The sequence below is a fragment of the Carettochelys insculpta genome, chromosome 4 (assembly GCF_033958435.1).
Source record: "Carettochelys insculpta isolate YL-2023 chromosome 4, ASM3395843v1, whole genome shotgun sequence".
Lineage (NCBI taxonomy): Eukaryota > Metazoa > Chordata > Testudines > Carettochelyidae > Carettochelys > Carettochelys insculpta.
In genome coordinates this window covers 125,699,181-125,716,371 of record NC_134140.1, presented here as the reverse complement: position 1 = coordinate 125,716,371, position 17,191 = coordinate 125,699,181, and the positions used below count along the sequence as shown (strand labels likewise).

At 41.1% G+C, this 17,191-nt stretch overlaps 1 protein-coding gene across 1 annotated transcript in view; it reads left to right on the top strand.

Moving 5' to 3' along the window:
- The window catches only part of FGF5 (fibroblast growth factor 5), a 30,262-nt gene extending 18,485 nt beyond the window's left edge, over positions 1-11,777 (top strand). Inside the window, exon 3 of the mRNA XM_074993974.1 lies at positions 11,424-11,777. Coding sequence (XP_074850075.1) covers positions 11,424-11,777 — 354 coding nt within the window. The remainder of the gene's footprint in view (positions 1-11,423) is intronic.
- The last annotated feature ends 5,414 nt before the right edge of the window (positions 11,778-17,191 follow it).

The window sequence follows — 17,191 nt, the reverse complement described above, 5'->3', positions numbered from 1 at the left end:
TGCACTCGGCTAACTTGTCTGTCTTAACTGGGGATGATCGATAGGAGAGCTTCTCCCCCTGACCGTCTTTAATCCTCGTCTCGCGTGAGGAGCACGGGGTCAGCTTTGACCCCTGAGAGCTTGGTTTTGTGCCCATGTGAAATCAAACCCTGGAAGATCGACCCTGAGCAGGTAAATCTTCCGCAGAATTGTAGATTAGCCGTTAGAGTAGAAGTAGTGGTCATCTTAAAGGGAGTAGATTTTTCCTTTGAGTGATAAGGTATCAAACAAATAATAAAAAACAAGAAATGATTATAAGTGTATTTTTTTAAAGGAAACATTGTATGTGCACATCTCCCATCATGATCTGTGGGAGATTCCTAGTGGATTGAAATGAGCCTTCAGATTTTACCCCATCCAGCTGACCATTATTTGAAACATGGAATTTATAGATTCCCAGGCCAGAAGGGATTGTTGTGATCACCTCGTCCAGGGGTCTGCAACCTGCAGTTCTGGAGCTGCATGCAGCTCTTTAAGAACTTCTTTGTGGCTCACAATGCCATAATTGCAAAGTTTAAAAAAAAAAAAAAAAAAAGAAAGCCGCCTGATTATTTTCAATAAGTGGTGAACATCTAAAAACCCGACAATGAATAAATCATGTCTAAATAGAAAACAATATGTGATCTCCCAGCGCTGGATAACTTCCCCTTTAATATGTGCTGTGCATTGTAGGGTATGATCCTATATCTGTGTTTTGATCATGTCGCTAAAGAAGTCTTATTCATATGCATTACAGCTCTCAAATTATTGAGTTTTTTTACCCAAGTTGAAAAAAAAATGGCTCATTTTGCTATTTTGGTTGCCGGCCCCTAACCTAGTCTGACGGCTTGTATAACACAGAGCAGAGAACTTGCTCCAAGTAATTCTTAAACAAATATCTCATCTGAGGCACAAATCAAGTCCTGTTTTTATTTTGTTTTACATTTTGTTTTATGAGTATTTTTGTCATGATGGGCTGCCTACACCCCACCAAGCATAAACATAATTATTCTCTCCTTTTATTTAATCATTATGCAATATGATAATTCTGCATGCCCTAGGAAAAATATGCTAAATAGAAGAATTCCTTTCTACACGGGGGATGGCCTCTTGCTTAAAGTAAAACACTGGTGTTTTGTAAAAATAAGAATCTTCATAAAGGAAAGAGAAGGGCATCTACAATTACTATAATAGGTTCTACTTAACTTCTCAGTGTTAAGGGAATGTGAAAGTAACACTTATATATATATTTCATGATGGGGAAGTAATCACAGGCTATTTTATGCTTAAGAATCTGTTCTTTTTAGTGGCATCCAATATCTTCATTACTCCATTTTTCATTTTGATTTATGTCCCAGAATAAGCAGAAATTATAGTAAACCCATGTCAGCATATGGTTAATTGTCATTAAACCCCCCCAACCCTACAATGTTACAAATGGACACCAATTAGACAGGTCAGACTGAAAGGTTAGGACACATGATTCCTCAGTCAGATGAAAGCAACAAATTTGTAGAAACTTGACCCAAATGTCTAAAGATTGCTGGGCTAAATAATGCAGATAATGCAAAAGCAGCATCTGTTGTTCTTCCCTGTCTTGGCAGGCTAAAGTTATTTCATGGCCTAATGAGTTTTAAACAGTACAAAGAGAATCCTGCGCCTGTCAGTCACTGAAGCTCTTTGATTTAAAAGTCATTCTGATGACTTTGAGTGAACTGTAGATAAAAGTAATTCCTACAGTTATTTGGGGTCCTTTTAAACCAATTCTGGGGAACCTGGTTTTCTTTTATCTGAGCTTAGTGCTTTAAATTGGCCCTCCTTCTTCAGATGACAACTTAATTAAATTATAAAGTGGTTCATTTTTATGGAAACTGGATTCAGAAATAATATGAAAACTCGCAATTATCAGTCCCAGGCGCAGATGGGTTCTTTCTAATTTTTAAGCCCTGAGTTAGATGGTTAAATATTATTATCGTTAAATGGCTGTGCCTTGGTTCTGTCTTTATCACAAAAGAGGGTTTGGTATTCACATAAATGCAGAATATATTCCTACAGGAATTAAAGTAATTTTCCTTCGTTAAGAATCATTCTAAATTAATAATTACGGTCTAAATGCTTTGGCCCTCACTCAGGCAAATCTCTGATTGAATTGCATTTTTAAATTTAACTTATTCCGGGATTTACCCCTATAGCTCTGTTTGTATTTGCTGTTGAATAATTCCTGAACGAATGCCAACATTGGGTGACTGAATGACATATTAATTAGAGTTGAATCGAGTCAGTTGTGGTTTATAGATGGAAAGTTTACTAGCTAAATGTTGCCTTTTTCAAAATTGAAAGCTTCTGATTTTGAAAATACAAAATGCTTTATTTTGTACATTTGAAAAAAGGAAATTTGGGGGAGGGGATTAATGAAAAGTAATTAATCATAATAAAAAAGAAAAAATACTGAACTGCAAACACTGCAAAATGAAAACAATGTCAACATTTTTCCAAGAGAGTGAGTTTTCCTTTTTTTGACCTGGTTTAAAGTTGTGAGAAAAACTACTTGGGTAAAGCCCCATTTCAACAACATTTCTGTTATTCCTTATTGATGAGCTCCTCATTGCTCTCCCATAAATTTATTTATGGAAACTACTTAGAATCTAAACTTTAGCTGGTGTGAGAGATCACAGAAATCTGACGTATCTGGTAGTGTTCTAAAAGTCATTTCCATTCAAAAGTCTGTAATGCATTGATGGTCACAAACCAGTTCTTAGGAGGCAAGCATGACTGTAGGATAAAAAGGAAAAAAGCCCCTACAATGGGCAGTGGCTGACACCCTTGTTAGTTTGTCAGAAGAGAGGACTAAATGGACAAAGAGACTGTACTGCAGCCCAGGCTCGAGAGACACAAGAGAAAAAGGATTGGTTTTGTGCTTAAGTCAATAGATAAGGATGCTAAGGGCTTGGATTAAGTTCCTGCCTCAAATGCACACTTCCTGTGGGAATCTGGGTAAGTCACTTAAACTCTTTGGTTACATGTACACTAGAGAGTTTTGTCAACAAAATCATGTTTTTGTCAACAAGAACTCATGGAGCATCTACACACACAACGCGTTCTGTCAACAGTCTGCTGACAAAACTTGGCACTTCCGCCGACAGCATTCTGCCTCTCCGCGATGAGGATCAAACACCATTGTCAACAGTTTCTGTCAACAAAAAAGCCATTTGGATGCTCCAGGGGGCCCTCTGTCGACAGACAGGGCTTCCAGTTCACCAGGCAGCCCCGTTTGCTGAGCTTCTGGTTGGCCGTTCTGTCGAGCGCACAGCTGGGCCGTCTGGATGCTGTCTGTTGACAGAGTACATTGCTCTTTCGATCCACTTGTGTGTGTGGACGTGATCTGTTGACAGAAGTTTTGCTGGGAGATCTCTTCAAACAGTAACTTCTCTTGACAGATGGTTGTAGTGTAGATGTAGCCTGCGTGTCTTGGTTTCTTTGTTTGTAAAATGGGAATAATACTAACAATCCCCTAGGGCAGAATGGTATCGTGGGTACAAATTTGTTAACACTTGGAAGGCAGGCCTGCCAATGGGGGAGTGAGGGGGGAGAGAAAGAGGGACACAACAATTCAAATTCCTACCCACTGCTATTGCAACAGCAAGAGCCACCACAGCCTGGAGCCCTTTAAATCACCACTGGAGCCTCCAGTGCAGCATGCTCTGGTCACTGCTGAGGTCTGCCTGGGAGAGGCTAGTCCCAGTCCTCCCCAAGGCCCCCCTCAAGACGCCTGAGATATTCCCCCTGCCTCCATGGTACTTCAGTTCACTGCACCACTGAAGTGCAGTTCCTCCGTGGCTTTTTGGTGTCATGCTCTTGTTGTCTTATTTTGATGCTCTAAACCAGTTCCGGTGAGCGGACTCCACTTGGAATCTCTCCGTTGACTTGTGAGGTGGCATTGGCAGCTGGAAAACATTTCAGATGCTGTATCTGACACAGGCATTTTTATCAGAGGAAAGATAACCAGTTTGGAAATATTTAGTATGCATTTGTATGTTCTTGCCATCTTTGACACAGGGACTACGCTACACTACAGCCATCCTTCAAAGGAAGTTCTTCCGGAAGATCTCATCTGAAAAAACTTCTTTTGAAAGAGTGTGTCCACACACAAAAAAGCAGATCGATCAGCCCTTTTGATAGAGAGCATCCACACAGCTCCTGCTCTTTTGAAAGAATGGGCCAGGGATTGAAAAAGCTGATGCCATCAGACCTGCTCTTTCGAAAAATGGGTATCCAAGGCACCCACACATGATTTTTTCCAAAAGAATTTTTCAGAAAAAGTCACACTTCCTCATCTGGGAGAGGAAGAGGGCGCCGGAAAAAGTGCTACATTCTTCTGATTTCATATCGGAAGAACGCATTTTGTGTGTAGACGCTCCATGTGATTTTTTTTTGAAACAGCCCTGTTTTTTTCAAAAAAACTTGCTAGTGTAGACACAGCCAGTGAGTGGGAATTTTAAAAGCACACAACATTGGAAATCAATGGGACATTTCCCAAGAAGAAAAAGCAGTGGTGGATTAACATAAGAGCAAAAGGGGCAATTACCACAGGGCCCCCAGGTTCCATAACTTCATTTTGTTCAAACAATTTGCTTTAATGGAATAAAAGAAATGTGCCATGTCATTCTTATTTTAAAATTAAAGTGTAATTTTATGATGCATTATAAGTAATAATAAGTATGAATAAATTGTGAAGCACAAATAATGACGTTACATTTATATTTTAATATATGGGGGGGGCATTTGTGACTGTGCAGTCCCAGGCTCCCCCACCTATTCCTAATCTACCACTGAGACAGAGAAAGGGAGAGAAAAGAGGGAAAACTCAACCAAAACAAAACTGGAAAAATCAAATCATTCATTTGCATGAAAACAGTTGTTTTGACATCATTTGACTAGAATGGAATCATTTGTTTAACAGTGACATCAACAAAGCAGAAGATTCAGTAAAACATTTCACCTGAAGTTAACTAGAGATTTTTCACAGAAAAGAATATTTCAGTTAACCCCTAGTCATCACCTCTTGGGAGATGTTCAAATACAGTAACAGGGTGTGCGTGCTTGTGCTTCATAAGAACTAGAGAGACTGATTAGATGGGTGTACAAGAGGACAGAGGGATTGAATCTTTTATGCCATAGATGTTCCAGAAGTTTTAAAATCAAAATTAGATGCCCTTAGTGAAGTGACTCTCTATTATAGATCAATGTGAAAACTAATATATACTCAGCAACAATTGCTTACCCACAACCTTGAACACCACTAGCTCTGCCTTTGAGAAAGAGAAGATTCCCCAGAGTACAAGTTATTCTTTGTTTTTGTCTAAAAAGTGGTCAGGTGTTATTTGGGAATCCCAAAGAAATTCCAAAGGAACAACACAAGAGATTCCAAAAGGCCCAAGGTCTTTTATTTTCAACCGGACAGTTTCCAAAGGCCAGATTCGATTATTCAGATAAATTATTCTGACCAAGAACGAAACTCCTAGCTATATGCAACAGGCCCCACTAATGTTGAATGAAAAATGAAAGCAGTTGTTTTGACACCATTTGACTAGAATGGAATCATTTTTTAAACTGACTTCAAAAAATCAGAAGAAGATGTGGTAAAAAAATTCACAGGACATTGCTTTGAGCCTTTTCAAAGAAACAAATTCCCATTTTTTCAGTTAGCCCCTAGTCACTACCTCTCAGGAGATGTTCAAATACAGCTACAGCTAGTGCTTTATAAGAACCAGATAGACAGAAAGATTAGATAGGTATGCATTGTCCATGCTGGGTATCTTCTTATGCCCTTGTGTGGCACTTGAACCTATGATCTTTTAGTCAGGCCAGCACATATGCTAATGTATTCATTAAGCTTTGCAGTTTCCAAAGCCATTTAATCTTAATTTGCACACTTCTGTGGCTGTATTAGCAAGTAATAAGCATCTACCAAATACTCGCTTCAACCCATGTAATGAAAATTTAATTCAGTTCAGGACCTCCACTGTATTTCAGCATCAAGCACTCAGAATCCTGTGCTCTTTGATTTCCAAGAGAGATGAGCAGGTGTAATGACCTAAAACATAAAGGGCTTGTTCTTTTCGTTAATTCACATCCTGGCAGGAAACAGAGGACCTGCTTCAGTGCCCTTAGACAAGTTTGCATCGGTACTTGTAGTACTTTCGTTCTAACCTGTATGGCCAGACTCATAGTACAAAAGAAAAAAAGACAAAAGGAAAAAAAAGACTCTGATCTTGAGAACATGTCTGGTGCAGCGAATGTGGCCACCTTTTATATTCTCTTTGGATCCATCACTCAAGTTAGGATAGCATTAGAATCCCTGTAATGTATGTTTCCAGACTTATTCTCACCTGCTAGTGTACAGGGAAACTGCAATAAAATTTGGATTTGGCTAGTAGAACAGAACTACCTCTATGCCCCCACCCCCAAAAAACAAACAAAAAAAACCCAAAAACACAGCAAGGTGATAATACAACCCAGGAAATATCTCAAATATCTGAACGCTCTGAGTGCAATAAATAAAACAGTATTTTATTAATAACGTTAATAAAAAGCATCTGTAAGAAAGGGCTTAGTCCTGCAGCATAATGATTTCAGTCAGTGTTTTGTCTGTACTAGCACAGCAGGATTAGCCTATATGGAAGGGGTCAGAAACCTCCAGCACATGTGCCAAGAGTGGTACGCGAGCCAATTTTCATCAGCACGGAAGGCAGGAGCTCAGCCCCGCCCCTGCTCCTCCCCCGTGCAAGTGGGAGCTTGCTCAAAGCCAGGCCACCCGTGGATTAACAAAAGACCAGCTAATGCTGCCAACCGCCACCTCAACGGTTAAGTTCTCTATCTTCATTTATTTATTAATGAAGCTGTTGTATGACTATTAGTGACTTTTAAAAGCATCACCAGCACTCAGAGGTCAAAAGGTCAAATTTCGGCACTCTGCCCCAGAGAGGCTGCTGACCCCTGCCCTAGGGTTTCAACTTGGATTTGAACCCAAGAAAAAGGAGAACAAGATTGCACAGTCAGTACTGCCCAGTGGCTTTGCTTGCCTTTCCTGTCCCTGGGGAGGATGATTCATGGATATGGATACTGAGGATGTCAGTTAGGCAGGCTGGGTGAAGAGAGACTGAGGGGGCGGAGTTAAAGCAATATCAGGCATGCAAAGCCTGAGAGAATATTGCCTTTATTCCAGCCCTGTGGAGAAACCCTAGAGAAGATGATAGCTCCAGGCAGAGCTATCTTTTTTACCCTCCTCACTTCTGGAAGTCCCAATGGCAACTGTGAGCAGCCATCTGGGAGTGGCTGGGCCAAGACCTCTGAACAGACAGCTCTGACCTCCTGCGTGGCTCCCTAGAGTTTTCCAGCAGTGCTCATGGGCCCCTTTTCTGTGGGTGCAGAACATGTTCCATCTTCTGAATCTGCAAAGCGGGGAAGTCCTTGGAAAGGGATCTTTGAAGAAATTTCCTTCTGCAGACACTGCTCCTAGCTGGCTGATTTTTACCATGACAATGGATGATCCAGGCCTCTCAGATGTATGAAGATCATCTCCCCCTAGGAACCAGCAGCATGGAAGTCCCATGTCTCCACAGTGGCTTCCAGCTGCTTTGAAATGGATTCATACTGCTGGCTTCCCTGGCTGGGGAAGGTACTCAGAAATCCCCATCAAGGGGTGTACCAAGAGCAGAGGGGATTCTTCATTACTGTGGGTGCGGTCCCAGAATGCACTGTATTTGGCTTGGGTTTACTAGTATTCACCTGAAGTTCCCTGACCCCATAACTGTCTGGGCTGGGAGAGATCCATGCAAAGACCTCAACCTCCACAAAGAAATCCTCAGGGTACAACCCTTCTTTGAGGATCTGTCTCTTTTCCTATCTCTATGCGGTATCCTTTGAGGGCAACAGATTACTCATGTAAGTAAGGGTTCCAGGCTCCATTGTTGTAGACAATGGCTAGGAATTTAACTTGAACCTTTATTTTTGGAAGAGAAATATTCATTTATGTATGACACATCGTGTTGGATAACAAAAGACTGAAAAGCAACATGCATAATTAAAATAATTCTTCTTTCAAGCAGAGAGCTAACTATGATTAAAGTGAAGTTGCTATGAAAATGATACATTCCAGGTCAAGGACATCACCATTTGAATTCTAGAATCTGACTCCTTCAAACAAAATATAGGTTTAACAATGCAATAGCATGCAAATCTGACTGTTTTCTGACTGGTTACAAAACATTGTTTCTTTTTGTTTTCCACTGCATCAGGCTTTTAAGTTCAAAAGCTTAGCATCCCTTTTAAAAGAAATAGATCTGAATAATCTACTTTGAAATCTGACTTTGATGCACTTAGAAACCATTTTCGATGATCTCAGGACACCAATTAACACCCTCATAATCCAGTTTCAGAAGTGGCAAATTCCTTTAGGACTGCTGTTAAGGAACATTAATCATCATCTTCAGGCACACACCTTTAAGTTTTTAAGGCCTCATTCTGCCTTTCTGTATTCACATGTACATCACTGTACCCAGGCCTCCCATTAGGAAAAAAATACACTGTGATACTCTGATTTCATCAAGGTGGAGATTTGCTTAGCTTACTTTTCACAGCTGCCCTGATATCTGACTGCGGCAGAACGCCTACTTCTCACTTTGCTGGTGAGCTGATTGGCCTTATTCCTGCACTCTGTTAACACATACAGGAAAGGATTCGTTTCAGTGGTCTCACGAAAAATTGTTGAGACTAGGGTTGAGATTTTCAAAGTCTTCTAGAGGATTTAACCACTCAGCTTAATGGGAGTTAGTGATTGAATCCTCCTGTCTGCTTTGAAAATCTCTGCCCAGTTCTTTAAGGCCCTGATTCTGAAAAGACACGTGCTTAACTTTTATGTGTTGGCCACATGCACCCCTGTGAGACTATTCCCAGGGTGTAAAATTAAAGATGTGCATACATTTTGAAGTCTCAGCACAGGTGAGAAACTCTAATTGGACAGTGGTCAGTCCTGCAAGGTGTTTACGGGTAGATCCATAGTCATGTATAGACGTCCAGGGTATTTAGGTGCTGAACTCTCATTGATTTCAATGGGAGCAAGGAGCCTAAATACTTCTGAGGATTTGTTCCTTAGTATCTCTGGGAAAGGATGGAGCCCCTATATCCTTTACTTGTTTATTTACTGGAAAGGAACGAAACCTGCCTTTACCTCAGCAACATGGGATTTGAGCTGATGCACTTTGAGCCTGGATATGTGGGGGAGAGGTATTAGAATTATACACTAGAATAGACTAATTTCCACAGATTTCCGTTGATTTCTTTGCATCATTTTCTTGTTTTAACGATAATTGCCCTCTCTATGATGATGGCGATCACTCGTTGCCAAGTATAATCATCTTCCACGGGAGTTGTCGAGCCTCAGGTGGCTCATAAGGCCTGTCCTTGGACCACAAGTTCTGTCACAGTGAGGACCGATGTTCCCAGGGACAGCAGGAAGCTGTTGACCATGACTAGAAGCCGGCCTCTCCTTCCTCCTATACCTCTTGTCCTCCTCAGCCTGTTGGCAGACAAGTTCAAAGTGCAGAGGACCATGGCGTAAGACTCCAGTTTGAGCGATCCTGGGAGAGTGTCTCCCAAGTGCCAATGTCAATATTGCCCTTCTTTGAGTTATTCTTCAGCAAGTCCTTATAAATACTTCCGCTGGCTTCCTACATTACAGTTAATCTTCTGACTGAGAGAACAGGAGCTGTTTTGGCCAGCAAGCCATTTCTGTGGCTATATCTTGTGTTGTATAAAGGTATCTGGAACCTTGCAGAAGCAGCCAGCAGCTTCCCCTTCCCCTTGCTTTTCCCTGTCCCACCCTGCCCTGCACTTACCACATGACTGGCATGAGCAGCAGCCAGTTCCACTCTGCCGCGCTGTGCCCTCTTGGCCCACTGAGCAATGGGAAGCTGCCTCTGCCTTTAGCCGCCCGTGGAGAAGAGCGGCTGAGTGGTCTGCAAGGACATGGTGGAGCAGAGCTGGCTGCAGTTTATGCTGCCTATGTAGTGAATGTGCGAGTGTGGGGGCAGAGGAGAGGCAACCCCCTGCTGCTGCTGCCGCAGTGAGTCCCCAGCCTGGTTGTGGGGGGTAGAGCAGGAGGGGTGGAGCCTGCAGCACAGGGAGGGTTCCTTGGGCTCCACCCTCACCTCAGGATGGCCCTGATGAATATAACTCCACTGAATGGAAACAAAGCTCTTTAACTGAAAGGTGTTTTTAAAGGTTACCAAGAGAAAACAAAACGCCCAACGGTAGAACAACAATGCAACCACGACTCAGGGCAGGAAAGCATGAAAATCTGGACACAGATTGTTATTCTAGATTATTAAGTGGAGACGGAGCCAAAAATCAATTCTTGTGATAGCAGGAAATTAGACGCATGGAAGAGCAAAAACTAATATCCCTCATCAGAGCTGACAGGAAGTGGATTTGAAGGTGATATTTTTCCTTTTGGTGGAGGATAGGGGAGAAGCAGAATGGGAATGTTATTCCTGAGGCAGATGATGGTTCCTCCCGCCAACATTTTTAATAAGTGCTTCAAGGTAGTCTCCTTAGACTCTGTTTGGACATGTAAGTGGCCTGATGTTCAAAAGTGCTGAGTGCCGAAGCAGCAGCAGCAGCAGCAGCAGTCTGATTGGCTGGAAACCCTTCCATTTTGAAAATCAGCCTACTCAACTAGGCACTTATACAAGACTACAGAAGCTTAATTTATAGGCACCCATCATTGACAGTGTTGTCCCTCTTTTCTTAATAGGTGAGACAGGCCCATAGGCAGGAATTTGTGTGCATGTGTGCAGTGGGGAGGGTGCTTTTGGGTAACTGTGGACTGCAATTTTTGAAACATAAAGGAGATCAAAATAATCATGCAATGTATGTGCATAAGAGAGATTAATGAAAAAATTGAATGGAAACAGTGATTGGTAAAATAATTTTGTTATAACATACTAAAAACGTATACAGTAATAAAGGCTTTATAGAAAATTACATTCTGGAATCTTGCTGTAATATCATAAGTGAAAAATAATATTTCCTTGTCACCTTCCCTTTCCTGTTGCTAGCAGCTAAGCGTATGCTTGGAAATGTAGTCCCTTCCCTGCTCTAGGGACAGCTCAGGCAGGGAGCTGGCCAAGGAACTACAGTTCCCAGGGTTCCTTGGGCTTTCCCATCATGCCCTGCAGGCTCTCCGCACAGTGCAGCAGGGAGGAAGGAAGAGAAACCAGACATGGTATTTGTGTGTGTGTGTTGGGGGACTGCATTCACACCCTTTGCCCACACATACAGCCCTGTGACATCTTGTTACCTGATAAAACAAAAACCTTTCAATAGACTTCTATCTGTTTTCCTAGGCCAAATTCACAGAAGATTGCAAGTTCAGGGAGAGGTTTCAAGAAAACAGCTATAACACATATGCCTCAGCAGTTCACAGGACTGAGAAGACTGGGAGAGAATGGTATGTGGCTTTGAACAAGAGGGGCAAAGCCAAAAGAGGCTGCAGTCCCCGGGTAAAACCCCAGCACATCTCCACCCATTTCCTTCCAAGGTTCAAACAAGCTGAGCAGCCAGAACTGTCTTTCACTGTCACTGTCCCAGAGAAGAAAAAGTCACCCGCCTCCATCCCAGCAAAACCAAAGGTTTCATTGGCCGTGCCTCGGAAGAACCCCAACACTGTTAAATACCGACTGAAGTTCCGCTTTGGATAGCTGATCAACTGATCGCTAGAGAGGAACACTTTTCTCAGGAGCTGCTGCCTACGTGTGGGAGCCTTTGGCTTACGATGGCTGACAGGACCTTTACTGCACTTAGGGGCATTAGGAGGTCAGACAGGGAGATACCCATTTGTTTCAGTTTGACCCCAGCCAAATTGCTTTTTGATAGTCAAGAGTGTTAACTGAACTGGAATTCTTCATCTAGCCCCGAGGGGAGAGCAATGGTTCAGTCTGAATGAAAACAAAGGCTTTTGTTTTTTGCCTTAAACGCATTCTCATTTTCCTACTCTCCAAAGCATTGAGACCGTACTGTGCATTTTGAAACAATGTTTTATGGATCAGTTACATTTTTGCTTTCCAAAGAATATACTTTTAATGTTGAGAAAATGTTTGATGAACTTTTGTTTATCTTGGTTGTCGGAAGCAACAGTACCTCTACGTTGAACATATTTTCCTACTTTCACTGTTTTAACTAATGATGCTTTTTACAATCATTTTCATCTGAGATGTTTGTTCAGAGTCAACAGATAATTTATAATAATTCCTCCCCCAAATTTCTCTCACACTTGCTAGTTTTTTTGTTAAGTTTGATTCCCCTCCTCTTAGAATTTACCTCACAAAAAATCCTCAGCTGTACATTTTCATCATGTTGAGTCCTCACTTTTTTAATCTGGGAAGGATTTTCTTTGATTCAAAGAGAGATAATGTTTTCTAAGTTTATGGAGGAGAATGCTTCACTTGTTAGTGCCCTACTCCTACTCTTTCTCAAACAGCTGGAGGAATAAGTCTTATTCTGTCTATCAAACTATCATTTCGAAGTCTATGTTTAAAATACCTCTGTCATGACCCTGTGGCATTCCTGCTATTATAGGTCCACAGGGAGGGAGCTGCTTTTCAGGGGAAACCAAGGGAGGGAAGAGCCATTCCATAGGTGTATCAGATAACAGCCATCAATGTCATGGCCTATTATCAAATGCTGTCATCATTCTACTCAGCAAGTTAAACCCTCTCCGGAGACTCCTGTTCCGAAGGTAAATGTCTCCTGTGAGTGCATCTGTCTTTTGCAACAAAATGACGGGAAGTGGATTTAAAGGCTGGTCACATGCTACAGGAATCAGTCCAATTCCAAGAATGTGTGACTTGTTGACATCCAACTGGTGGACTCAATGGGGTACAGAGGTGTAACTAAAAGCTGAATTAGGTTCTTTTGGTTACATCCTAAACTGGTGTAAATCAACCTTCTTCCCATAGACTTCAGTGGAGCTATACTCATTTACTCCAACAGAGCAATTTGGCTCATTAACACTCCAAATGGAACATAGATGTTCAAATGTTTTAACTCATACGTTTTATGCAATTTATTTATTTAATTGAGTAATATACACTTCACATGAAAAATGTTTTATTTGATCTGAAATATGGAAATGTGGCAATAAACAATATTATAGCTATTTGAATCTTTGAAGGTATTTTTTCCTGTTATAGTGGAGTGGTGTAGCTTTTCAATTTCAATAATTATTCGTTTATGTTTTTACAAGTAATTAATTATGCATATAAAAGAATTTTGTAATACACATGGATCTAGCTGGGTAGTGCATGTAAAAAGAAATACTAGCATTGAAACCGATTAAGCCTTAATAGACTTTGGTTGGCTTGCATTAATAGAACAAAACTCTCATATTTTTACCAAATAATCAATACTCATTTAAAACTTTGTTTCCCTTACAAGTTTGCTCTTCATCCCTCCTTTTTCTCAATGAGTTTGAGGCCTTTTTCCAAACATTTAATTTCATAAATATAGCACACTATGCAGTGTCTTTATTTTTAATAATGAGAATAAAGAGATTTTGCTTACATTCATACCCTATACATACCACAAGAGATGGTGATGCCATAATAAAGTATAACTGTTTAATTTTGAAACATAATTGTCTTTTCTTCTGTCAACCCTCTTACAATGTTTTTATTGAACAACAAGAATGGATGCTGCTAAATTAGCTACTACATGTGTTTATGTTAAAGGCACGAGAGAATATTGTTGACAATAAAAAGTGAGGAAAAATTACCATATAGGCTACTTTTGTATTACACGCTCCACATATTTTACATTTGATAAAAGAACCCAATCACTTATCTTGTACACTTATTTTGACTTGATTAGCAATGGCAAAGTTAAAGCAGAACAACAATGATACGTTATGCATGCCTGTGTTCATTAATTTCAAATGCTAAAGCCAAACTAAAATTCAAAAATTCAAATTGCCCCTCTTATCTACAGTTTAGCAGCCATACACATGATATATAATTAGTGTTCAGTGAAGCATAGGGCTACCTAAATTAACTAATTGAACGAACATATTTGCAGAAGACATATATAATACAACATCTTCCTAAACCTCATTACCCAGGGAGCCTACATATACAACGTGTGGATGGTTACGTCTGACGTAAATGAACAGAATTGTCTTTACCAACAAAATAACAACAAACAAAATAATTCAGGATTCTTGTATGAAATATCATTGTCTTCTATCACAAAAATAAACTAAAAGAGCTACATTTAGGAAAGAATCTTTTCAGATAATCCAACCTGTAGGACAAAGAACATTCTCCGTCTTTATTTATGTATTGGCCCTCATAAAAAAAACAGTCCGAAATCGAGCTGTAATTTTAGTGTCACATTTTAGTACTGGCAGTTATCAGAATCAGAACAGATCTCTCTGTGTCTCTGGCAAAACAAAAAACAAAGCAAACATACAGTTTCCCCTCATATTTAGAATTCATTCAAAGATAGCCCATATCCTGCCACAAAACAAACCACCAATTTTACCAGCTAGGTCTCCAATCCTGCAAGCACTCATGCATAACTTTATCCTGGGAGCACTTCAGTGGTGATGGATTAGTATTCCTATGACATTAGAGCTAATAACTTCAACCAGGGCAGAGGGCACCTGGTATAAAGAAAGAGCACAAAGGCAGTTCCTGCTCCAGGGAGCTCACATTCTAAGGCCAGGGCTATACTAGACATTAAAGTCAATTGCAGGTATCAAGTATCAGTGCAGGTATGCGATTCTAGCTACTGCAGTTGCGTCGCTAGAATTGATTTACCTGCAATTGATTTACCTGGTCATCCTCACAGAGAAAGGTTGATGGGAGAAACTCTCCCATCAACCTCCCTTAGTCCTCATGATATTGAGGAGTGCAGGGGTAGATTGCCAATCCCAGATAGGTCCCTTTCGCGTGTCCCTACCAGGTGAGTGAAATAAAACCCCAGAAGATTGACCCTGCCCAGTCTTCCATGTAGTGAAGACATACCCTAAGATAAATCATACTGTCAAACTAGCAACTCTTTGCTGAATAAGATTTTGAGTCAGATAACTGACCTACACTTGTGGAACGAAACAGAACATTAGATTTTGGAACCAAATGAAAGCTGACTGTTTTGCCTGTGTCTACTCTCAGTGAATTTCCATCCTTTCGATTGTGGCTTACAGTTGGATTGCATTGAAGAGGCCTCAATTTACAGAGGCAACCTATTTATAGCATAAAGGACAACTTTTATCACTGCACTAAAGAACTCACCTTAGGCTGTGATCCTGCAAACATTTAAGCACATAAATTATGTAGTCCATGTGTGCAGTCCTCTGAAATAAAGGCTCTGACTGGACCTGCTGCCCATAGGAACTTGGGCATGACTCATCACCAAGGGAATCTTTAATGGTGGTTTTTAATAGGAGGTGAACTGGGCCTTAAAGATGCCCCAAATCAATTGGGCTACACCCATGAGCAAGGGTTGTAAGATCAGACCCACTATCATTGCATTGTCTGTTTTGTTATTTCAGGAGACAGAAAAACCATCCTACTGGAATACCAAAATGTGTCTGAGGAAACTTCACTTTTAGTGCACTAGTCAATACCTTTTATTTCACTAGCCTGGACACCCCTCCTCTACCCCTGCTAGCACACAGAAGAAGCTGTATCCTATGGAGAGATTAGCAAACATGTAATCTCACAGTTACAGGTCCAGTTCAAATGTGTTTCGTATTAAATCCTTTGCTATTCCCTCTGCGGGTAGGTGGAGAATTTATCAGATTTCAGTGCAGTCAGGTGAAATTCTGCTGAGGAAGCAATACTATGCTGCTTTGTGTCTCTGGGGTACAATTAAACCGACACTTCCTGAGCAGTATTTTACCTTACTGTAGGTTACTTTCCAGTACATTTACATTCCACAGAGTTCACTGCCTTTTTACTGGATAATGTCTGACTGCTGTGTTCCCATGGTTCCGTTAATCCAGAGCACACATGGGATTACAGGTGTGGTTTTATGAGATTATTAAAAATGTTTAAATAAAAATACTAAACCCTTCAAAATGTGTTATGGATGAAACTGTTGGGGCACATGGAGACTGGCTATATGGAGGCCCAATGCCTTCACGCCATCTCCATTTCCTCTGCTGGAACATTTGGATCAGTGGGAAGGTGGAGATGCGACTGTGGGGTTCTCCCTGCTGATGACTGTGTTCAGAATTCCTTCCCAGGGATGTTCCTTAACACAGAGGGGCAGAAAGAGTCACTTTAAGATGAGGAACTCCTGCTGCTCATGAGAGTGATTAGCATGAGCTGTGGGAGATGATAAATAGTCCATTTGCCCTACCCCCACCCAATCCCTGACCTTGAGTCTCAGGGCAAGGGACGTGTGAATACAGAATGTGGAGTTTGAGTGCAGGTGCAAGTATGATGGGTTTTCTGGGCACAGCTAAGAAAATCAATCCAGGGTATTTTTGCTTAAAACCGGGCCACTTACAGCCCAGGCTATGATTTCCTTCTCACTAAGTCAACTCAAACCAGCCCCCCGACCAGCCAGAAGCCACACAAGCAAACCCACAGATCCTCTAGCTGTTACAAAACCCAGACCAAGAGCCCCCTGTTCTCAGGTGAGAGGTTATTACACCTGTCACCAGCTCCACGTAGATTCTTCCAGACCCCAAATGGTCCATATATACTTGGATCTCACCAAAACAACATGCTGTGCCAGTCCTTTGGAACCTAAAATTTAAAGCTGTATTAACAAAGAAAGAAAGAATAGGGTGAGACAAATTGTTAAAGTGATACATTATATATATCAATTACCGTTATTGATGCAGACCAGTGATGTTATATGCTGAATTCCTGATATTCTCTGTAAGTATCCTTTTGAGGGATGGGCTCCGCAGTCCAGACAGGCTTAGTTCATGAGGACTAAAAGAACAAAATGGCCCTTGCCAGGGCCCATCTTATAGTTTTTCATGTGGAGGGAAAATTCCTTTCTTCTCCAACAGGTCTTGGGTTACCACCTGACCAAATGAGTTGCTGTGACATGATGTCATTGATGGCTGACTTTGCCAGTATATCCCAGTCCCTTTGCATAG